At 38.5% G+C, this 25,241-nt stretch overlaps 1 protein-coding gene across 6 annotated transcripts in view; it reads right to left on the bottom strand.

The window, feature by feature from the left end:
• CHN1 (chimerin 1) overlaps nt 1-25,241 on the bottom strand; it is a 94,110-nt gene that overhangs the window by 54,890 nt on the left and 13,979 nt on the right. For 5 of the 6 annotated variants that reach the window (XM_071434867.1, XM_071434866.1, XM_071434865.1 and 2 more), the window contains 4 exons: nt 16,442-16,480; nt 13,135-13,190; nt 7,437-7,468; nt 6,448-6,561 (listed from right to left, as the gene is read on the bottom strand). In XM_071434867.1, coding sequence (XP_071290968.1) covers nt 6,448-6,561; nt 7,437-7,468; nt 13,135-13,190; nt 16,442-16,480 — 241 coding nt within the window. Of the gene's footprint in view, nt 1-3,630; nt 3,666-6,447; nt 6,562-7,436; nt 7,469-13,134; nt 13,191-16,441; nt 16,481-25,241 lie in introns of those variants that run through there. The other variant, XM_071434871.1, reaches the window with a different exon arrangement.

Below are 25,241 nucleotides of genomic sequence, written 5' to 3'. Positions count from 1 at the left end.
CAAAAATTTCTAAATATGAATTTAAAAATATCCAAAATAAGAGGCCAATCAAAAGGACTAACTTGCAGATAGATTTCTACCTAGCATTTTCTAAAAGCAGTAGAGAAAAAGAGGCATTCCAGTAGAACTTGCTGAAGACAGAAAATATATGTATGCTTTGACAGGAGAGGAGAGCATAATGTACTTGCATACACAATTTGATTAGCAACTGATTGCATTACAATTTGATTTTTTCAACTATTATTTCAACTCCAACAGTGCCTAGAAGCTTTAAACCAGACAGATGTTATGCAGCATAAAACCAGCAAAGTGCAACACAGATTCCTGCTCAGGAGCTGTGACTGGGGGTAGACAGAGATGGGCTACAACTTCCAGTCTGTCTATCTTCTTAAGATATCCTAGACTTTTGTACTGAACAAGCATGTGAGACAATAGAGAAAACATCTTCTCTAATGGAGAAATGAGGCCTGCAGAACTCCATGGCCTAAAGCCAAATCATATATGAAGCCAAAAAGTGAGCCCAGAGCTCCTGAGCTCCAGCACAGTCCTCAGCACAAGCCCAGCAGATCACAGCAGGAGCTGCAGCCAGGGTGAAGGACACGGCATAAATGAACATGAGCTGTGCACACCAAGGACAGGCATCTCTTGGACAAGCTCTCCCAAAAAAGTTCACAGCATGCTGAAGCAGAGAGTATTCCTCTGAGAAGTGCTGAACTTAACACCAGCAGGAGAAAGACTGCAGTAAACTGAATTGCTAAAGATAAATTAGACACTCTAGCCAAAAGAAAACAGAGCTGACAACAACAACAGATGGGAAGAGGAGGGAAGGAGAACAGGAACACAGCAAGAAGACATGAACCATAAGGAAAAAAGCATTCTAGTCTGTGGGAGGACCTAGGTAGCCAGTTAATTACTCATTAAGGTTAGTAGCTATTTATTATTATTCTAAATACTTAAGTGAAGCCATTTCAGTAGTGCCCAGATGCACTTACATAAGGCAGATGATAAGCAAACACCTCACATGTTTACTGATAGCTGAACCTTACATATTATTGACAAACTAACAGAGTCAATTATTTAGTGTGAAATTTTATGTAGGAAAAGAAACTTTTTACATGGAACATGATTTAGATAGAGGGCCAATTGTTTTACTTGAAGCAGAAAAGCAAGCTCCAGAATTTATTACCACCTTTTTCCCTGTTGTTTTATTTTTCAGCTAGCAACCAAGGAATATTTTATGAATATTTTAGAAAGGATTCTAGAAACTGAATTCAACCCTTGCTATTGCCAGTCACTTCATTTGCAAATCAGGTAAAAAAAATACACAGAAAGATATGCAAAGTTTAGTCTTTAAAATGGTCTTTAGAATTTTTCCCTACCAACTAGCATGATCTCAGAATACTGTTACCATGGTAAAGTGAAGAGATGCAGTTAGCTACTGCTTTGCTGGGCTCCTTCTGACTACTTACAGATCAGTTGTAGATGCAGGATAAACTATGATCAGATTTTGATACATTCATAATTCAAAAAAACATAATTCACTCTTATCATGTAGAAAGTAGTTTCAAACAATTCTTCTTTCCCCAACTGCTCTCCCCTGCCCCAGTATGTACAACAAGGCTTTTCAGCAGAACCAACAGTGCTCATCTCTGAATTCAAGAAGCCTTTTGCAGATGTTGAATCCTACATGTGTAAGTAATCCCACAGCAGTCAACACGTGTTCTGGAACAGCACTACACACGTGTCCCAAAAGAGTCCACTGAAAATAAACAGCATCCAGCTACCAAAGCAGTCATCCTCTGAAATTTAAAAGGTTCATGTGCAGCATTATGCCCTAAAAGCCTACCAATTAGGTCTCCTTTTAAAATGCCTCTGGCTAGTTTCTTAAAAAAAAGTCATAATCCAGGGATTGAGAATGTATGTATGAATTTGCACAATACACGTTGACTAAAATAAAGATTACTAATTTTTGACATTCATTTCACCTGAAGAATTCTTTCCTGGTGCTACATAATCTTCAATGTGCCCAAACCTCCAAACATAAAGAAAACATGACTCATAATCATGGCTCACATTATTACCTTTTTTTTAAAAACAAAAAAAACCCCATGCTGCAGAACCTTATTTCAATTCATTCTCAGTATCACAACAATAGAATTTGCAGGAAGGGAAACCATGGTAACCAATTAAATGTGCTACAGCAGCTATCTGCTCAAAAGAACATGCAGTACCATCACACTTCAACGCCTACCACTAGTACACTCTCTACCCATTCCCTCATTATCCTCATTCTAATTATTAAACAAGCTCTCCACCACAGAAGGCTACATTGCAAACCATGTCTATTGTTACTGCCATTTGCTATAGCTCTTAACATTAAGCAATGTACTAATCTTTTGCCAAATGTAAAAGCAGATCTAATGGCTCCAGAAGTGAATTAGGAATTTTCATTATTTTAAATCTGCTTGGAACACTGAATTAGCATTACAATGCATTTTATGTCTTTTTATTCTAACAGAGACTTGATGATATGTATGGACACAGATATATATCTACAATCGTTTTCTCATGTCAGTAATTTTTTTTAAACCTCAAGACTGTAAAACATTTTCATTGGCATTCTCTGATTGGTGAATGCATCCATGATTAAGTACAGGCATTAAATATAGTAGGGTGCTGATTTACTGCTCTCAGTTGTGTTTATGCTTCATTCTCCTTTATATGGTATCTGAGCTTACACAATTTTACAGGCTTTCTTAGGCTCTGAACATCAATTTTATTTGAAGGACAGCTCTGACTATTTAGTCAAACTTCTATACTTCAAACAACATTTAAATTATCATTTTCTTTTTCTTTAAGAACGTACTTCTATCTCTCTTACAAATTCTGAGAAAACTATTTTCTGAAAAAACCCCACCATCTTTTGTTTCAAATTTATATTTAAAAGGTAGTCTGCCTTTAAAAAAGTCATGATGCAAATTAATTGCACAATAATGGATGAAAGTAGGCAAAAATAGCTCATCATAAGACGATCAAAATGCAGCTTGTTATATAAGTGGAAAGAAGATTTTACAGTAACTCAACAGCAGCTTTAAAAAATGAAAAGTTTTTTTTGGCTAAGAGTCACTTTCCCTACCTTACAAAGAAAAAATATTAAAAATCTTCACTTTGAACTCAATTAACTATTCCACAGTATTACACTAAGAACACCTGACCGCTTTGCTTTAGCTTGCAAAAAGTATTATTTTTCCTGTCCTATATTTGGTCATTTAAGTGGTGCTAGGCTATGTCTGCAGCTATAGCAGCTCAGGAACAAGATCTTCAGATCTACTAAAGCTAGTTCCATAAAAGCATCACAGCCTAATGCTCCACAGTGGTCAAAGCTCATTTAGAAGGCTTTAGAGAACAAAGAACTAAAACACGTGGCACAGTTCATCTTGAACAGGATGTTGGACACTGAGTGTTGGACATCAGCTACAATAGCTGGTGGAATCAAATGTAACACTGAGAGTGTCCCATGATGATTTGAGGAATTGTCTGGCTTGGGTCCTCAGGACAAACCACAAAAAGCTTGTTCTTCTCCATTTCAGAAAGGATGGCTGGAAACATTCCATGACAGAGACATCATACCTTGCCACAGGAAGGGACATGATCCTGTTTCACTACACTGCTCTTCACGACTGGATGCACTGGGTTTCTCAGGGTTCCCAGGCACGCTGACACAAGCACAGGAAGAAGACATCTGCCAGAGCTGGACGTGCTGGGCCGTCTGTCTCACTGAATTGCCTGCCACCCCAGCAGAGCCACCGGCAGCTACAAGCCAGGAAACAAACCTGTCTCAGTCTCAACAGCAGCTGCTCCTACCCACAGCTACCACAAGACTTTTATGCCTCCATGAACTGGGATTTCATGATGCAATCACACTTCATAGGCAGTTTCCAATTTGCCCTAACCAGAATTGAGAGACTGTCAATGACTGACATATCAGACAACAAACAGTGAGAGAGATTGAGTAGACAGACAGAAATACAGAGGGAACCAAGTATTTATGCCAAGAGTTGATAGTACCTTTAAGAATCTGAATTTTACTCAACTTTTTTCAATTTTTTTTAACCAAAATGTGCCTGAAAACCAATCAGAAAACACGGATATTTCACTTTATGTTTTGTCACTATGCTATTGCAGAATTAGAGCACCTCCAGAGAATTGCTGGGTTAACTTAATAAAGTCCTTGGAATCTGTTCTGTCTGTTTTTTATGTAACAGCTGACCAAGTTTTCTTTCCTCCCACACCTTCTAAGGGGTAAAACAAAGGTAAAGAAGGAAAAGCAAAAATCATACTGATCTTAAAGCTAACATGACTGCTTCAGAGACAGAGTGGCACTTAAACCTAGTAAGAAAATACCAAATTTGTTCATACAACCAGAAGAGAAAGGGTGAAATTAGAGACCCTGAACTCAATCAAAGCTTTCTGTTGAACTTGGAAAAGTTTTGCTCATACATACCATCCTACTGACAAGCTCTGTTTTTGGCCATGGAAATTACATTCTTAAATTCCTGCTGGGATTATCTGAACTGCAGATGGGGCTATCTTTGCCATCTGGCAGAGTAGTGACCCAAACACAAGTGATGCTCTCAGAAAAGGATAGAACTACATAAACTCAACATGGCAACCACAGGAAACTTCTCACAGTCAGGATGCACAGAGAGACTGCAGAAAGGACATAGTCTTTAAGAGAGGCTACAGTGTCAGAAACACAGTCAGTGGGCATTTTGGCTAATGGTTATACTCTGCATTTATAATTCCAGGGAGGGGAAAAATAAAAACTGAGAAAAACTCTTCCTCCAGTCAATGGAAACGCAGACTCCTGCTACACTGCCTAGTAGTGATAAAAAAGAAATCCTAGTGGTCAAATCCCAATGTGTGGAAGACAGAGCAGCACAGTTCACAGAGTTCCACCTAAGATATGAGTTAACAGCCTCATTCATACACTTTGAAGGCCAACAGCAAGAGAACAGAGCATTGCCCACTGTGGGAAGGAAAGCAGCCAACTAGACCCACTGCCATAGATACACAAGTCATTTACCATTTAAACATAATGAAATGGCTGCAAGATGCTGCAGTTTCAGTTTCTGATGTGTTTTCTCAAACACCAAATTTCATCAAAATAAATCAATCATAACAACTTTGCCATCATTTGAAACCTTTTCCCGAACTAATCACTGACTGATCATTAACAACTAGCCATTCTTTTCTCTATTTGGCATAAAATTGATTTTATTGTTTTCAAAGAGGTTTTCCAGTGTGAGAGATACCATCAAACCTGGGAAAAAAGCCATCTTTTGACTTGCTGGACTGGAGGTGCATTTGAGAAACAACCTGTAGCAATACATCCTACAAGATGCTCAACACCTTCATCTTAGTCTACAGGCCCTGTGTCTTCTGCATCATTGGAAGCAGGGAGTGGGAGCTCTGCCTTCAAACCAGGTGTTACAACAACTGATTTCTTTGTAGCTTTAAAAGAATATTGCAAGAGCAGAAGATGATGAAATTGAGTACTATTTTAATAAGAAATACCAAATTTACACTGTTAATGAAAGTCAGTGTAAATGTCAATAATGTTTGTCTTTTATTACTACATAAACAAATATCCTATGAAAAGATATTCCTTTTTCCCCTAAAAAACTAATTCATCACAACCTATTATTTAAAGACACTATTATTTTAATCATAAACATATTTTACCCATCTAAAACTTGCAGTAACTGCATCTTCTCCTTCAGTGTTTTTCTGTCCCACTTAGATTTACAACATTGCTAATAATCACTATCTGCCATCTGAGTACTCAGGTTTACAGCACAGGCCAAAATAACCCCCAATATTTAAAAGTAATTAAGCTATTTAAACCTTACAACTACTTTTTGAGTTTTTTATTTATAGCTGACCCACTTGCCAGAGTTTTGCAGAATGAAGAAGCAGATCTGCAAGCACTGTGAGCTAACAGGTGTTCAGACAAAAAGGGCCTCCCAGTGTGTTGCCATCCCATGGAGAGACTGGGGGGACTGAGTGTTCTGCAGCAGCAGCTGCCTGGCCAGGACATGCCAGGCTGCTCAGGGAACTCATGAGGTGCCTTTTATTTCTTCATCACCTGCTCTCCCCACATCTGCATGGGGTCACATCTGTATCACAGTGGGAGAAGGGCAAAATGAAGCCCCACCAGCAAAAGCACAATTGCTGTTATCCTGATGGTGCAAACAATAAGCAATGTTAGCACTTCAAAAAAGGGCATGGAAGGTTAAAGATACCAAATCTGTATCTAGGGTAAAAAAGTATAATGATGAAAAGGAAAGTAAAACAACTACAAAGAATTTTATGATCTGAGGTCAGCAACACAGTAAAACCATTTGAATATTTTATAAATTTAAAAATGGAATATTAATTACTGACCTTAATGCCAAAGTGTAGGTTCCAGGTTGCCTTTGGCTTTCACGAATGAGATAGCTTCCCTCTGCAACACTTAATAATTGGTCAGCTTCCTCCCTTGAGATCATCCCATGGAATCTAAGGAACAAAAATTTCTTTGAAACACATGTCTTTTCTCTTTTAAATCACCTTTTGGTCTTCATTTAAAAAACACCAATGATAGTAATTAAAAAAGAAACAAACAAAAATGACTGATTTGGTGGAATCTACAGTTTGAATTAATTTCCCTTTCTGCCTATATTGAATTTACTTCAAATGGTTTAGAAAGGCTTCTAGGAAAGAATATCTATGAAACAAGTATATTGTTTTTAAATCTGCATCTATCAATTTAATGTGTAGAAATAAATCTGTTTTCTCCTGCTGGTTTCACATGTTTTGTGCTAGTGGCATACAATCAAACATTTTGAAGCATTCGAGGATATTTTATGTGATCCCTGAGATTTTAGCAAGTTGCTGTAATCTCAGTAATTGCTGATGTAATAACCCAGCAACACTACACATCTTTTACCAAAATAAACATAAGTAAGATCTTCTTTGTTTCCTCACATTAAATCTAACCATCTTTGCATTAGCAACCTGAAACAGAAGACACATAGAGACTGATCATATATTGCATTTGGGATCCAAATATCTTTTATTCTTAAGCAGAAACACATTTTGCAAAGCCAACAGGAGAGGGAGATCGAAAAAGACAATCCCTTGAAAGCACAGAAATGTATGTATGTTTTTCTCACTTAAAGTAGCACTCAGCGATACCCATGTCCATCAGAAATTGCAGCTGTAATTTTAGGCAGACAAAAGTAATAATGTAATAATGACCCAATGGTGAGACACACTGCTGTAAAAGACACAGAAGAAACAAAGAGAACAGACTAAACACTTGACACCTTTCCTGTAACTATTATTAACCAATATGTCAGGATAAACCACTTCCAGAGATGTTTGTTACTTACTCTCTTCCATAATATTTGGGTCTGTTCTCTACCTAGAAGAAACAACAGAAATTGTAATGTTTCATAACAAGAGCAGCTATACAGTAAGTGGACTGTTTACAACAGAGGATTAAAACCAGAAAGGGATATAACGTGAAAGTGCAGGCACAAATAATCTAGAACAGAATTTCTCCTGTGATTAGCACATAGGGAAACCTAAGGGAGACCTTCAGAAAACATTGCACTTGTGAATGGCTTAAAATGGAGTGAGAAAGGATGAGCCACTTGGATCATGTCATCCTCAGGATACACAAACTGATGGCATTAAATATTGCTTTTACAAAGTGCCAGATAGGGGAAATGAGTTAGCAGTTCATGCATGTAAGTGCACCATATTGTTGAATACACTAATACAGTGAAACATCTATAAAACTCTTAAATTTACAAGCTACCTTCCATCACAGAGCTGTTGGTGCCCTTGCTGAAATAAAGCCACTACTATGCAGCCCCTCAGAGTGAGGGCAAATGGCTGAGTAAATCATCAAGTGCCTAAGTCTTGTGCTTCACTAAACTGTGATCTGCTGTAACAGCTAAAAGACTTCAAAAGCAGGTGTGCATGTGTTATGTAGTGTAACTCCACCTTGTCTGTGCTCCAGAGATCTTATGGTGTAAAGGCACAATATGCCAGGGTGTCAGGGTACAAGTTGCCTGATAATTATTTAAGATGAAGTAATGCATCTTCATTTGTCCAGGAAGTTTAGAGCCAAGTGAGGAACACCATATCCCACAGAAATCAGCTAATAATTTAAGCCACCAGGTTATCCCTTCCGTGTTAAATTTCAAGGGGAAAACTCTTTGGGGAATAAAAGTCAACAGTTAAACAACTTGAACTACAGAAATATAAAACAATCCAGCTATGCTGAAACACAGAATTCCAGATTAGTTTCTTTTTTCCATCTTTTCAACAAAAAGCCTATTAATATTAGTACTTCTCTCCAGTGTTTTCAGTGGAGTATAAAGATTTCAGATATCCAAAACAACAAAAAACAACATACATCCTGATGTACAGTCTAATAACAATTCTTCAACATTCCCAGCAAATAAAAAGCTATTGTAATGATTCATCACTTTGGAAAAAACATTCCATCACTGGAAAGATTTATCATGTCCTAAAATATTTCCTTTTCCTTTATAACAGCAAACAAGAGCTGTCTGGTGTGATAGCTGTTTTCAAAGGGCCTGAAGAGACTGGATTATTTCAAAAAAGAAGAAAGGTCTTAGATATTTTTTGTTAAATGTAGGTTATTTCTTCAATAAGAAGATAGCAACATAAACAGAGAAAAAATTAAAGCATTTTATTGTTGTTGTTATAGAAACTTGCAACAATTCTTAACTAAAACCCTTAAGCCAAGACACTAGTTTAGAGCAGTTGTTAAAAGAATAATCCTGTCATGAATAAGATTTTGTTGTCTGTCTAGTGAGATTTTATCTTTACCTCAGTGAATTTATAAGACAGAACTGGAAAATTTATATAAGCAAAAGCATTCCTTTTCAGAAATGGATTAGTAACTTGACAGGGCATCTTCAGAGTACTTGCAAGTCCTAAGAAAATTTATAATATACTCTGTGCAAACATTTGAAAATGTGAATGGGCAGATGACTGGAGCAAAGCATCTGAAAAAAGCCCCACAGGACTTCCAGGCATTAGTAGCAGGCTTGCAGTTCATTTTAGTGGATGATGAGTTAAAAAGGAAAATAACCACTTCTGTTACCACTGTCTCTACTGATCAGTTTTACCAACTTGCAATAACTTCAGTATCAATGTTGATGTGCAACACTTTTTGCTTGCATACAACTCAGTGCAGCTGGAACCTCAATTCACTGAGTTTTACTGCCTGTGTATTTGTGTTTTGGGATTTTTCAATCACTTTTTACATTTATGATTAATATTAGGGGGTTTTGACATCTATATTGACATACATTGAGACTTGAAGAAAATTCCATCAGAACTCAGCAGGGGCCTTTAATTCTCTCAGAATGACTGGGCTACACACACAGTGCAGTTTGTGTGCACTGAGAAAACCACACAGACTCTCTGTAAGCCAAATTTACCATGTAAGACAGTAAACACTGTTCTCAGGCTTTCTGTAAAGCTTCTGACAGGTGTTACACCAACTGCACCCTTTGCAACTTAGACACAGTGTTCTTATCCTTAACTGCACTGGAACCAGAAGCAATGTGCAGCTTTCTTGGTCTTTTGTGTTTCCTTGGACTTCAAAGAGCTCCTGGCAGACTGTATTCTACAAAATTAATTCTACAAATGACAATTGCAGGCACCCACGTATCCTCCCTTTGCACCTGAGCACTGAAAGCCAAAACAGTTTAGTTCAGAAGCTTCAATAGTCTAACTTTCACAGTTTGTCTTCCATAAGTTAAGGAGACAAAACCAAAACATCTGGACTGGAACTAAACACATCCAAGAAAGGAAATACATTTTAAAATGAGATGATAGCAAGAAATTGGTCCTATTAGCTAAAGCTGATAGTTGAAAATACAATGTAATTATCCACTGCAGAATTCTTTTCTGATTTGGCAATATTTTTGGACCAAAGAATTGCTGGGTATGAGTAAGAGCAGCCATAGCTGCCTCTTTTTCTTTGTATCCAGCAAAGATCAGCCAAACACTGCCTTTTGACTTCTCAGGATTTTTATTTATGGGAAAAATTTCCTGCTGTTGTTTGCTTGGCAAGGTTTTAAAAATTGCTTCTAAATTGGAAAAAAATGGGGGGAAAAAAGCATTTCCGTTCAATGTGTTTATTTGTATATCACTAATGCAGAGGCCACGGGAAAAAACTAAGTTCTTATGATACATTCAAGAAACACAAATATAAACAAGATATCCACCATGACTTCATTTGTCTTTTTTTCAAATTGAGGGGTGAAGGCAATGAAACCAAATTTATGAACAGACAAATCAAGCAGACGTGGCAAGCACCTTATAGACATTCCTTTGGAAAAGAGCTTAGCTAAAATGAAATTTGGAAAGCCATCCTGGTCAAATATCATGCAGATAAAGCCACCTTTACAAACAGCTCTAATAAGGATGTGCTTTATATATGCTCATATTCTGTCTTTCTTGACCATTTTTACAATACTACACAGAGATGCTGTTTAACAGGTTAATTAACTATTAGCACTGAATTAGGATAAAGCCTCCTAAAACGACAGAAAAAGCCAGTGATTTTAATTTCTCCATACTATGTATTTTTTCATATAGTTATTTTCAATTGTTCATTGAATGCTTTTATATATCAGTCAAGGCTGCCCTAAATATGCCTATGCATGCACACGTGTATATAAGATTATATGCAGAAAAAATAGTAATTTCATGGAGGAAATACAGTATTAATTGGACAAACAACATTATAATTTGCATGCAAGCCTCATGCAGAAGTCAAATAACCTTAGAATGTTATGGAATTATCAACTTTAACCTCATGGAGTATTAAAAGGCTCGGCTCTGCTGCACCTTCACAATAAAAAATCCCAAATGAATGCAATCTCTTTTTACTTCAGCGTCTCTCCACTGATCTGTGTGCTGTCGATATGGAACTGGTGTAGCAGAGCAGAAACTTGAATTCTTTGTATTTGAGAAGCATTTCAAGTTAAGTAGGTCATTCTGTTGAATATACCTCTCAGTATCAGCACTTGTACAATGTGTGTCTTTGCACATGAAATAAAGGGTTGGGGTTTTTTTTATGGTGTGATTTCCAATTATTCTTTAACAAGTGCTTTTTCCCCCTAATCATCACTCCTGCTTTTGTCAACAAGTGGATTACAATAAGGCAAGAAGAGCAATTTATGTGTTAATACCTCACCAAATTACATATTGTTCATTCCCACTGACCTCTTTGATGTTCTCAGTACCAAATTCTCTTCCAAATGTTTATGAATTTGTTTATACAGCTGAATAATTCAACCACTTAGGAAAAGATTCTGCTCCCCACTGACTCATGTGTGGCTGCTAATAGAAACCCAGCTGAGAAAGAATAGATCACAAAGCTCAACACAAGCAGGAGAGGCTGAGACCAGAGAGAAAGGTTAACAAGTTACTGCTTGCTGAATATATTTTCACTTCAAATCAGCTCAGCTGCATAAATTGTTCAACACTTACAAAGAAAAACTCTTATCTGCATTATAAGGAATTAATGCAGAAGTAGGAAAATGCACACTGATAATGTACTCCTTCAGCTTTACCTTTATTAGTTAAAAATAAGCTTCCAATTTTTTTTAATAAACTAATTCTTCAATGATAAAATGTGTATTTAATATGCTCTGTTCCGCAGCTAAATACCCAATTGATTCTTTTTGTTATTTACTTCTATTCACACTAGTTTCTACATCTACAGCTTTTATTTCTCAGTTTCTACAACCATGTTCACAGCACAGACACAGGTTCACTCTGCAGAGTTCAAGAAGCTATTTTAAAACACACAACATCTCAGGTTTTTTGTTCACTCTGACACAGGGATAGATTTACACTTAAGTTTGTAATATGTCATAATCTTGTTTTGGAATAAATTCATAGAAATATGACATTACAGACACTAATCTGTTGCATTGCATTCTCCACTGATGACAGGACTTTGCAATGTTTGGATTGTTTGCAATACTTTTGCAATCCCCCATTGACTGTAACAGGCCACCACTCACCCATAGCAAATTTTCCTTTGTAAACCAGTCCAGCTTTTTAATTAACTATCTCTATTAGAGCTAGTAACATTTTCCAATTAAGAGAATTTAAATTCAGTGAAAACGTGGATGAGAAAGCTGGAGTAGTCAGTGTGATTCATATTTGAAGATTTACACAGGTGCTTTTGTATTTGGCCAGCAAGTTTCTTGTTCTATTCTAAAAAGAGGACAATCTATATATGATCAATAGCTGAACAATTTCCATCACACCAGAGGCAGTAAAAATTTTTCATTTTCAGATACTGAATACACATTTATGTCTCTGCTTATTTGACTGATTAGCTAATAGTATTCTAAGAAACACTATGAAAAAGAACTTAATATGAAATTTGCTTGTGAGTTCTTACCACCTAGGACAGAAGACCTCCAAGCCCTTCTCTGCAGCCAAACTAGCCTGGGATTTAATGCTAACATATCTTACTAAATATCCCAGACTCCTTCATCAGTTTATAATTTCTCCCTGACTACAAAGTATATGTAGTATACAGAGTACACTACATATACTTAGTGCAGTCAAATAATTACAAAATAATTATCATGTTAAGCATTGTATGATTTCCTTAACTGTGCTGGTACTTTCAATTATGGGTTGGTTTGGGTTTTTTAATTTCTTTGTTGTTTTTATATTTTAAAGAAATCAAAATATACACAGAAAAATGAAGGTTCTAATTCTGTGGGAATTAAAACATTCACAAATGAGATCCTCATGAGAAAATGAGGAGAAAATGTATGTTTCCATGTGTCTAAGAATCAAAAAGTAATAAATGAGTCTCAGTAAATGATGATACATATCAAAATGCTTTAAATTCCATTTTTAGAACAAATGGATTTAAGAGTACCAGTGTCTCAAGGCTACTCATTCTAATCACAGCACAAAGTATCCCAAGGAGCCACTCTTTGGGCTGGACACAATAAGTACAGCCATGGAATTACTGGACTGTATAGAACTGAACACTTTGATACCTACCTCACGAGTGCAGGTTATTCTTCTAGGATGGGGAGCTTCCTGTTGCAACTGGTACACTGGGAGGAGGCAGAAGTTAAATTCTAATTAATAGAGCATCATTGTGTAAATTAGGCATTTTAACATTAAACACTGCAGTTTAAATAAAGGAGACTTTCTGCAAAATTTAACACAAGGATATGAAAGATATAAAAATTTACTAACAAGTGGTCAGAAAAAAAGAATGCTGCAAGCCAAAATGGAATATTGATTTTCTCTACAATGAATTAACCAAGTAATATGGAATAACTAGGTGAGATCAGACAAACAAACAGGTCAGAAAAAGAATCATAATAAACACAAACTGCAGTTCATTATTTGTCAGATCAGGCTGCTGTCAGACTTTCTTTGGTAAGCAGATGGAGCCCAGTCCTACTGCTGGGCACACACTGAATCACCTGTGATTCATGAGGACTTTATAAGAACCATTCAGAACTGTGCACTGTCAGCCCCTCTGCCTTTGCCACTGCTCAGTGAGGACCTTTCTGAAGAAAGAGAAAGATGGCCTTTGCAGACCTAAAGACATAACAACTTGAGTAGCAGAGTAAAATAGCTATGGCCCAAATTATGACATACACTTACTTACATTGATATCTTCCCTCCTACTTTTTCTCTATTTTTAAATTAAGCTTCATCAAGCCAGAACAGATCTTTACAACCAGATGTAAATGTAATGCTACTAGTATGTGCAGACTTTATAGTACAATACCAAAGGAATGACTTTCAACTTCTAAGCCAACTGAATCTGCTTTGGCAAGTCACCTTCAAAATGAGGCTGTCAACACTAAGTTAGTATTGCAATAGTACACTAGAAATGGCAAAATGGACATATGGAATTGTAATATTTTAAAATTAAATTATGCTGCAATCATTAGTATGAATACCAAGGTCTACATTGTGCCATCACCTTCTTCAGGTAATAAGACCATCCATACATTAATTTAACCAATACAATTTGACTTAATTACAATTCTCATTTGATTCCAAATCTTTTCCACTGGCAAATGCTGTATTTGTGTGTCAAGCTACATGGGAATGGAGAAAATGGCAAGATGCCCAATGACCACTGAATCGTAAGATAAACTGGAAAAAAACATTCCCTTTGTTCCAAATAAAAAAACCTAATGGTTTTTCCTGTTGCTACTAAAATCAGTTATTTCCATGCTGGGTAATACAAAAATGATTTTTGCAAGTGATGAAGAACAGCACACTGGTATATAAAAGTGCAATTATCATTTTAGGCATAGCGTGACCACTTATATTGCCAGCACATAGATTCCCTAGCTTTCATTGTAAAAGCTGTATTTGATGGCACTGGATCTTGTCCATATCTAATTCTGAGAACTGCAGAGTCAAGTTCAAAGGAAAAAAAAAAACCACAAAATGAAAGAGCAAGTTAAGATTTTTCTGAATTTCACAAAAGAGGAGACCCACAATCATCATGCCCAACATGAAACTGGCTGAAAACTGAGAACTATTTCCCACCTTACTTCAAGCCAGGCTGAAAAGATTTTCTGAGAGGAAATTCTTTTTCACCAATGGCAATATCTTTCTCCTCTTCCAGTAAGAAGCACAGCAGGCTGACTAGCTAAGTTACAAAACAGGATTCCTATCCCTCCTCCTCTAACCGATGGATGCAATTCGAATTGTTCAAACAGCAGCTTTTCCTTGCTGTAATTATTGCCAGGGAAGTCAAACAAGGTACTCCTCTTTGTCTGTCATGAGACAGATCTAATCAAACCTCAGGATCCAGAGCTTTATTCTGAGCCCCACGGGCAGGTTTCACAATGGCAGGCAAGCCCCAGTGTGGCAGGAGAGTGGGTGCACACAAACCATTCATGCAAAGCACATTGGAGAGTGGTGCAAACACATGTGCATGTGCCCAGGCTTCCAGCTTCTGTCCAGCTGGCAGTGAGGATCTGGTATTAGAGAGGTTCAACCTCCTTCTTCTAGATTACGGTGTGGAATAAACTGGAGCAGTGTTCCCTGAGTCCACAGAAGGTACAGAACTGGGAAAAAATAATTGAATCTGCCCTCTTACACTTGCTCTCCTTCTAACCATGGTTCTCACCTAGCCTTTAATTCTACATCTCTGATTAAACGGTTTCCCACAGCAGGATGGAAACTTTTAAAGTAACTACATTTTCTCAAGTGCTTAATCTCCTCAACCTTTAGAGAGCAAACATTCTCACAATGTGAAATGTTGCTTGAGCAAATCCCTTTATCCAGCCTGAAGACACCAAGCTGAACATATACAAAGTAATGCAAATATAAGTCTGACATCCCTAAACTGTTAAGTGTTATACACACAAACATTCTGTTTTCAAAATCTGCTTTTCACAGAAGACTCTTCTTTCTTGCTTCCTCAAGTCTCAAAATGTCTCACATCTTGGCTTTTGTATCTACAAAGAACTAGAATTTATAGGTGAGCCACTGTGGGAAGCTACAATGCTCTTTCACATTTTTCTCATGTTCTCTTCCATGTCCCTAAACCTCCATTTGCACAGTCAAATAAGAGGTCATTCCTTTACATGAAATTCTTTTGCATTTAAAAATGGCTGTTTGCTTTTCTGTGGGTTGGGGGTTTTTGAAACAACACCAGCAAGTTGTGAAGTTCCCTAGAGGGTGGCACTCTGATCTCAGGGCAAGGCACCTGCCAGCTGCCCTGCACACCTGACTAAGGCAGCCTGCAAGGCCAGCTGCCCCTGGGCACAGGCACAAACACACCAGGAACTGCAGAGCATGGGCAGGCTGGTAGGAAACCAGGCCCTTCTAGTCAGGGCTTCCAAAATCCTGCTTGCGATTTGTCACAGCAGGCCAAACAAATGCTCTCGTTTTACTTCATCAGCAAATTCCCGAAGAAAACAATTTATTTGGAGTTTTCTTAACTAGCTCAAGCTCAGCTCTAGTGATGCAAGGCACTAGATCACAGGAGCCCTAGAAGTTGGCAAGTATACCAACTTAAAGGCATGAGTGGAGTTTATGTAAACCCTGGTCTAGGCAGACAAACCACTACAAGCAAGACCAGGCAGAAGTGGGACAAAGCACATTATTAAGGGGCAGAGAATCTACTCCTCTAAAAAATCTATGTTCACTTGTCCTTGGGGTGGTGAACCTACCTCCTTGTACCTGTCTCTAAACAGAAGTGAATCCCTTTGATACTTCTTAAACTCACATTCTGATGAAAAGAGAAATGACTCTTTTAAAACATCCAACTGAAACTTTTTCAGCTCTAACTTGGGAAAAAGCCCCAAAATGCTGAGATACTTACAGTAAGATTTCCAAACAGGTGGTCTGTATTCATCAGTATCTGAAAAGAAACAAAAAAATCTTGATGTTGCATAGGAAACATTTTAACACAGAAAAAAACTGCAGAATTATTAAGTTAATATTGCACCTAGGTTCCAAACCTACTTTTTACTATTATAGAACAACCTGTTATAATTCCCCCCTTTTTACTTAAACTAAAAATGTGAAAAGGTATTTTCTTTATCCAGCTAGGAAAAAAACTATAGAAACAAATCTGAAAAATGGCACACATGCAGATCAGAAGCCAGCATACTGTGAGGAGGAAGAATGTATATTATTTTACTATGTATATAAGTTCCATTTTCAACTACATCAGAAAGATTTTTTTAATCTCAATTTATATTCCAATAAATGAGTTTCCATGCAACTTATTCCTGCCATTAGCTTTTTCCTCTTCTGGATGGCAATTAACAACTCTTAAAATAAAATCAGAGTATGCAAGGACAGCAAAATACTTTGGAAAAATGAAGGGAGATTTTTCATACTGAGTACAAGCTCTTTTTGGAAGTAGTGAGTATATATTAAAAGTAACAACATATTTCTACTCCTAGATTTTAATTCTCAAATAAAATTTAAAAAAAATAAGATTACAATGTCTTAAGTTCTATGACCCTTATGGCTTGTGTTACAACTGATCCAACATCTTGAGCTCAGGGCTATGCTGCCAACTACAACTCTGATCCACTGTTCCACTGCTCTGACCAGCTCCAGTTCTGATGGCCAAGTCACCGAGGCTTTCAGCAAGATGCTGTGCTCATCTGCCTGGAGCTGGCAGAATTATTCCATCTCCCTACACAGGGTCCCAAGCTGAGCCCCCCCCAGAGCCAGTCTTGCTGTCTGAAGCCACTGCTGACTGCAGCCTCCATTGCCTGAGCTCTCTTGGCAATTGCCTGCCCACTGGAACTGCCTGCTGCACACAACACAATAGGAACTTATAGTTTGTATTATAAGGTTACATAATGATCAAGCAATCTGGGAACCTGTTGCTTGAATTTTGGCCCGAGTGGCATCTCCACTTCAGTCCTTAAGGCCTGCAAAACTGAGCCTGAAACTGAGATTCTGCTTTGTCTCTCCTTTGAGCAAGCAATCTGTCTTCTTCAGGTACTTGCTATAGTCCATCTCTCACACATAGTCATGTCAAATATCTCTAAACTAGAGCTCAGTGCAAGGAGATATTTTCCAGTTTAACTGGCACAGGCTTTGCCAGACCCTCCCAGAACACGCCCTGCCCTGACTGCACTGTAATTTTGTTCCATTTTTTACCCCATATTTTAGCTCTGTGCATGAAGAGGGTGCAGACTACCTTGGTGGCACAGTGGGTTTTACAAATACAATTCATTATGACTTTATTATTAAGGCAGCACTCAGTTAAACTGCCATCCCCCTGATTATGATGGGGCTTGATCTTTGGAAGGTCCTGCAGATGCTCTACCATGTCCTGCAGAGCAGCAGGAACACCCTGAATCTGCAGGGAGACCTTAAGCAGCTCGTGCTTCACTGAGGTAGTAAAAGCAAATCAGCAGCAACAGATGCAGCCAGGGTTATTCATTCCTGCTTTGATACCTTTAATTAAGGCAGTGCAAGTCGATTCTTTCCAGAAGCATTGTAACATGATCCCTTAGCAATGCAATGTCATGTGGAAAAGGAGCGAAATTTTAAAGTTTATATAATGGCTTTAGTCCCAGAAGACAACTCTTACCCTACCACCTGAATTTACTTTTGATATACTCTGGGTTTTGGCAATATATGCACTAGTTGAATTCATAAATAAATAATTTAACTAAAGGACAACACACACTGTATTTTTAAAATACGAGCTGACTGTTACAAAAATAAAAACATCTTGGCAGTCTAACCTGTACTTGCTCACACTCAAGCCATGCAATTGTTACAGCTAAGGGCATCGTGGTTATAAAACTAAAAAGTGACAATATTTGTGCCAAACAAAAAACCTCAAACCTTGTTAAAGTCAGGCTAGAACAGCAGTTACTTTCATACAAGAAATAGCTAACATTCAGAAATGGGAAGAAATTATTTTTGTTATGCAGCTGTGCAGAAGGATTTTGTTAGAAAAAAAAAAATCTGTTTGTGAGCTCTATTGCCTTTACAGTGTGAGAATACCCTCCAGCCATCCCACACAAGGTAATGAAAAAACAAAAGCTGATTTCTATTGTGATTTTTTTTTAAAAAAGTGTAGTAGCAAACACAAGCACAGAGAAAGAGTGAAGCAGAGGGTTTGTAGTGTTTGCTTCTGAGCAAGAATGTTTCTATGACTAAAACTATCCTACTACACAAAAATGAGATAGAATAAGCATGAACACCAGCCCTGTCTATTAGTTACCTGTTTTTAAAGGTTAACTGATGTGGTCCCATTTATAACATCAAAAGTATTTAGAAATTCATTATTAGGAAAAGGGTTTGATTTTCAGGTAGTACAGGCTTCCACATACAGCATCTCAAATTAGGCATCTGAAAAGCACTTACAGGCATGATAAAAAACCCACAGAAAATGTGGAACCCAAAATACATTTTCTCACTAATGCTGCAGCACGTTCTAATTAATGCAATAAAGTACACTGTCAGTTCTCAGATTTTTTTCACAGTAATTCAGCTCTGCTAAATATTTCCAGGATAAAATAATTTCCTGCAAGCTGTGCATCGGGTTCTATCTTAACTGTATTTTCTGCCCTAAGTGAGATGCAATTCAACTTAAAGCTACTGTTCTCCAAAGGCCTAGAGCACTAGGGAAAACATAAAAACATAAGCTGATGCTATCAGCTCTGTCCAGATGTGATCCTACCAGCACTGGTCAGATTTTCACCAGTATGAAGGCACTCTCATCAGCAAGGACATTTTAGATCAGGGACACTGTCCATGTACATAAATTGCAATTTCAAACTGAGACCAGTTTCAAGCTGACAGATACTTTCCCTTAGAATTAACTGGGCTACAAACACGATGCAGATGATATGTACTTAAAAACCACACAGATTTCCCATAAGCCAAATTTACCATGTAAGACAGTAAACACTCTTCTTCTGCTTTCTAGAAAGCTTCTGACAAGTGGTGTTACACCAACTTTACACCGAGCAACTCAGACATAGGGTTTGTTCTTACTTTATTTAATAACATCAGTCAATATAGGTAGAATCCTGAGGATGATCCAAGTGGCTCATCCTTTCTCACTTTGTTTCATTCAGAAGTGCAAAGTTTCCTGAAGATCTACCTTTGGTTTCTTTATATTCTAATCACAAGAGAAATTCTGGATACTCAGCACTTGCTTGCCATCATCCTCTTCACTGACAACACACTCCTCTCTTTTCCAGGACTTTGCTTTCCCCCAGCCTTAGCAATCTCCAACTCCATGCAAGACCTCTCCCCTCATCCTTGAGCAGTGCTTTGGCTTGCTTCCCCATGTTGTCCTGTTAGGACTCACCTATCCATCCCACCCTACCTGCTCAGTATCTCATTCTCAAGCCACCTTGTCTCATCTCATCTCTACTCCAAGGTTCCCTGCAATTTGCTTAAATGCAGAGAAAACAGAGATACAAAGCCCAGAACAGCACAACAGGCAGCTTCTGGTAACAGTCAGAAATGTCACAGTGGGCAGGAGCATTGCTCTCTGGGTCCAGAATGCCCTCCTTTGAGCACACCAATTCAACACAAAAAAACCAAAAACAAGGCATCTTGAGCATGAGCCACCTGCAAGTAAGAATTGAAAAGTATAGACTGACCATCAGAAATACTCACTTCCACAGAAATGGGCTTCTGCCAATAGACAACCATACAGCCACTTAGAGGTACATATACAGACACAAACACTAGGAGAACATCTCAGATTTTCCATAAACACAAATGTGACTAATTGTGACATTACAATGTAGCATTTCCCTATGTTATTTTGCTTCTTTCTTATCCACTCCTATTTTATCCACTATGTAAATTTGGACAACTGCAGTACTTTCAGAGTGTACATTTTAACTGCCGACATGAAAACTGTTACTGTTGCCTCAAACTGCTTAGAGTGCTTGTCTTTGTGTATTCCTTTTAAAGAAATAATAAAAATGTTTACCTCTGCTTGAAATGGCTGTTTCTCAGCCAGTTCAAGGGTAGAGGAGCAGCAGCAGCTTAACTCTGCAGGGTAACCCCATAAAGCAATGGAGGACTTAGAGATTTACTCCAGAGAATTCAGTTTTAGTTTTCTTTTACTGGATGTCAGTACCTGCACCTTAGTCATCTCTAACAGCAAAGATTAATGTTGTCTGGGAGGAAACAATCATCTGTCTGCTGAGACAGCAGCTCTTACCCCAACCTTTGGTTTTATGTGATAATATCTCTATTGAATACAGGTGAGGCCTCAGGTGGGGAACTTTGTGGAAGAGGCCAGTTCCCAGCCATGTGGACCAAATACCAACATGATCAGAAAAAAAAAAAAAAAAAAGTCTGATTTCATGTTCTGAACTTGCTTAGGACCAAAGAATGGTGTAGGTCACAAATATGAAAAGATGCAAGAAAGTATAAACATTCTTCTGTAAGCTCCAGCTAGGCACTAAGCAGAAAGCATGTCTTGTAAGAGGCCAGTCTTGCTTTGTTTGGCAGCAGTATGCATCAAAAATTAACTCCTGGAGAGATTCACAACCAGCCCAGTGGATGTGGCCATTTGCTGATCCATACAACAGACTCCTTTTTGTGCCTGAGAAGCAACTTCTAGAAAATTTGTCTGCAGTCCCCAGATCTTCCTTATTAGCACCTTCTCCATGCTCAATGGATGCACATTAAAAAATCACTTGACTTAGAGAAACAAAGCCATAATTTATTTGCTGGTGAGATTCTCAAGTCCCAAAAACCAGCACAATTTAACAAAAAATGTCATTTCATCTCTGTTTTTCAAAGTACAAGTGCCAAGAGCATTTCAGAAACTAAGCTCAAGCCATCACAAAATGTTTTCACCAGCAGCCAAGCAGGCCCTAGCAGTGAGGGCTTTTACACACTCCAACCAAAATAAAACTCAAACAGCACTGAGTTAATTGAAGGCTGAATACAGCCACTGCCCTAGGCAGCAGCACCAGAACAGATGGGCTACAGCTCCATGGTTTCAGGGTAAATATGAGAAGCTGATCCTTGGCTGCAGCAGCACTGGAAGCGTTTTGCAGAAGTCCCTGTGCAGCTGGCAGCAGGAGAGAAAGATGATGCCAGGCAGCTTCTGGAGAGGGGCAGCAGGGTGGAGGGTGCAGGAAACACCAAACCATCCCTGTCCATAGCATGTGTAGGGAAGAAGTAAGGGACACACACCAAACATCCTTCATTGCTCCTAGACCAGACCTTGGGATGCCCTTTTCTTTGCACAAAGCCTCTTTGCACCCCTCTGCTACCAGGAGCAGTAAGTTGGATCTGCCATGGGTGGTGGGCAGGAGCAGGACCTTGATGCAAAGAGCAAACACCACATGTGTGGCTGCTGCCCATTACAGCACAGAGTCCTGTGGAAACCAACCCTGGCTTCAGGGTGCCACACACAGCTGCCAAGGGCTGCAGAGAACTGCACTTCAGTCAGTGTCAATAAACAAGACAGAAAGCTGTGGTCACAGGCTTTCTTACCTGGCAAGAAATGTTTTCTTAGAAACAAATACTTTTTCAGCATTTAAGTCCTTCACATGAATAGAAAAAGAGAAATGATCCTCTGGCTCAATCTTGTCCTGCCTTCATCTTTCCAAAGCAAAGGGGCAACAAACTATTTCTGACCAAAATATCTTGTACAGGCTTACAACACATTTTTAAAGATATGACATGCAATGTTTTGGAATATTCCTTTTATCTTAAACAAAACCTCTAATAATGTTATTTTACCAAAAAAAAAAAATGGGGTTTAGAAGTCACTGAATAAATAATGTTTACCCAAATGTAATGTTGCTCCATTTGTGACTTAAAATAAAGACATTAATGACAAGAACCTGATGGCACATATGGCCTGGGGCCATGTGGAAACCGCTTAGGGTTTCACAACCTGGGCATCACAGAATTTCCTTTGTTCATGGAACATCCCCACAGGGCTGAGAACACCCCAGGCAATAAGCACCACATTTCTGTATGTCACCCAACAACGATGACTGATACTTCTAGAATGTTCCTGAGTCTTTGATGCTTCTTTAATGTTATCTTTGGCACACAATTTCCTTTGAATTAAGGAAAAGAAAAATGCTTTGAAAACTTTTAGATGTATCAAGGCTCTTTGTAAGACACCAATGCTGTAAAGAGCTTCAATGCAAAAGTCTCCAAACAAACCACCATCTATTTTCTCCACCTTCTCCAGGTAGGGAAAAGACATCAGACAGGCACCCAGCTGAACAAGCTGGCAGGTGTTAGAGCTCAGCAGGCACCTCAGTGGTGTGCAGACAGCAACCTTCCCAGCAGAGCATCCCCTGCTCTGAGCCCACTGTGCTGCTGACACGACACAACCCACCCCAATGGGGAGCTGGAGTGAGGCAGCTGCTAAATGCCAACTAAATCCCAGTCTGACCACATAGACAAAGTGCCTCTAGGTCCAAAAAGGAGCTTTTACCAGCTCACACGGTTTGTCTCCTGCCAGGGGATGGCAATCTGCAGGCAGAGGTCACAGGCAGCCAAGAGCACCCAGCTGCTCCCAGGGGAGCTGGCACACAGGAAAGGCACTGCCCCACTGCAGCCATCCACCCGCAGGGATGTGCCCAAGCTTGTGGGGAGAGGGGACAGCTCCTCTTACACTAAGTTTCACTTCTTTACCTTACCCTTTGGCACAGGTAGCTACACTTTCCAATGCCCATAAATTCAAATACACATGGTCAGCTTTAGACCTTTAAAATTAAATGATGTTTGAGTTATCTAAGCAAGAAAACAATTCCGTGTATTTTCTTCTCTTTTTCAGAGGCACTCCCATCTGGGAGGAGAACAAGAATAAAATACAATCGAAGGGAAAGATGCAAATCACTGAAAACAGGCACCAATAATGAAAGCATCCCTTCATGGCACTACATGACACATCCTGTGCCCCAGGAATTTTTAATATTGAAAACTTCTTTTTATTTGCTCTTTCATCCTCTTGTGCTTTTTCTTTTATTGCTCCAAAAAAGTACAATTAGGTTTCTTATTATTACTGGAGAAAAAATGATTAAGAGACAGTCAGTGTGAACAATGCCCCAGAAAGCTACAAGGGCAAATGGCATTTCTGTGATGTGACCAAGGGGGACACAAGAAAGCACACTCAGCAAAAGTGAAGGGGCCTAAAGAAGGGCATGCTCTGATAATTACATCAGTCCTGAAGGGGAAAGAGAAAAGGGATCACACTGCCATCCTGGCTCTACAATGTCTGATCTGGCAACAATAAATTCTGTGGGAATGCTTCTAACGGGGTTGAACGAGAGACCCACTGAAAACAGCCAGAGTTCAATGACTTTTATGAGCAGGTCTATTATTATTGCCTCTTTATGAATGATGGGAAATTTTAAGAAGTAATATTTTGCTTATCACAAGCACTGCTGCAGTGAAATGAACTCATCCTCTAAGTGATTAGACCAGGTTACAAATCATTTCTAGATTTTCATTTAACCAAAAGCAAAGGAAGCAAGTATTCATTTTTCTTCCTCTTCGCCAAATAAAATACTGGCACATGACTGCACAAATAATGAGAAATCAAAAAAAGTCATATCTTTCACAGCAAAAAAAATTAATCTTAAATTTTAAAGTGAAACTTTCACATATGCAACGGTAACAAGAAAAATACAGCTGGTTTTGTCTTTCTCTTGACAGTAGTTTAGTGGAGGGGTGGGAAAATACACCATGAAAGCACAGGTAGCTTACTCTTTAAGTTTCAAAACATCTAGTATTATTTCCTAGTGTTGCTGAAAGTATAAAAATTTGGCTCTCAGAGAGGTAAAAAGATGACAAGTGCCACCTTGTGGGCATTTAATAAAGATGAAATTTAATGTTACTAATGATACTTTCTGTATCTCAGTCTCCAGACAACAGGCTGCTGCTGATTTTCAGTATTCCTGGAACACCCCCTTTGCTCTTTAAGAAAAAACAGACACAGTGGAAATTGCTTCCTGACATGGATGATCTCAGGTCAGCTGCAGGTAAAACAGCAGAGTCAGGTCAAAGGCTGTCTTGTAACCCTCTCATTTACATCACCACAAGTATCCTGAAATGTCTAATTTACACAGTGAACAACTTCCAACTGAAGATGTTGTCAAAATCAAATCTGCCTCTCTAATGTACCTATTCAAAAGAAAAACAGCCTTTTTTTTTTTTTAAATTCACTGTGACAGAACTGACCATGTCTGACTGCAGCCCTGAAGAGACGGATCAATGAGTTTGGCAGTTTCCCCTCCTCCCTATGGGCTATTTGAAAGGTCTTTTGCAGTCTAATTTTGCAAGGTCAGAATTTTCAGAAATAGGCCTTTATTGGATGAATTGCCTCTTTTAGATTTAACAGGAAATTTTTCCAAGTTCCTTTTAGATTCAGTAAAGCAAACTCTTGTTCACTGTAAATTCAGAGTAATATCAGGTTGCATGAGCCTGAACACTGCAATCAGACTTCTTTGTTTTGAAACCCAGACTGGTTTTCTCTGTAGACACTGTTTTGGTCATGGCAAGTTAAATTCACGTGGAAGGCTGGAGAAATATCTGTTGAGGCTATTGCTCTCATAATCTCTCATTCCAGCCATAGCAAGGGATAATACAGGAGAAAACATTTGCCCTTTGACATTTTCTTTCCTATTTTTCCTTCTGCA

Source organism: Agelaius tricolor, unplaced genomic scaffold (genome assembly GCF_023055355.1).
Source record: "Agelaius tricolor isolate 1412-34295 unplaced genomic scaffold, bAgeTri1.0.p SCAF_10, whole genome shotgun sequence".
Taxonomy (NCBI): Eukaryota; Metazoa; Chordata; class Aves; order Passeriformes; family Icteridae; genus Agelaius; species Agelaius tricolor.
The sequence above is the reverse complement of the archived record's forward strand: the minus strand, read 5'-3'. Positions and strand labels throughout refer to the sequence as shown.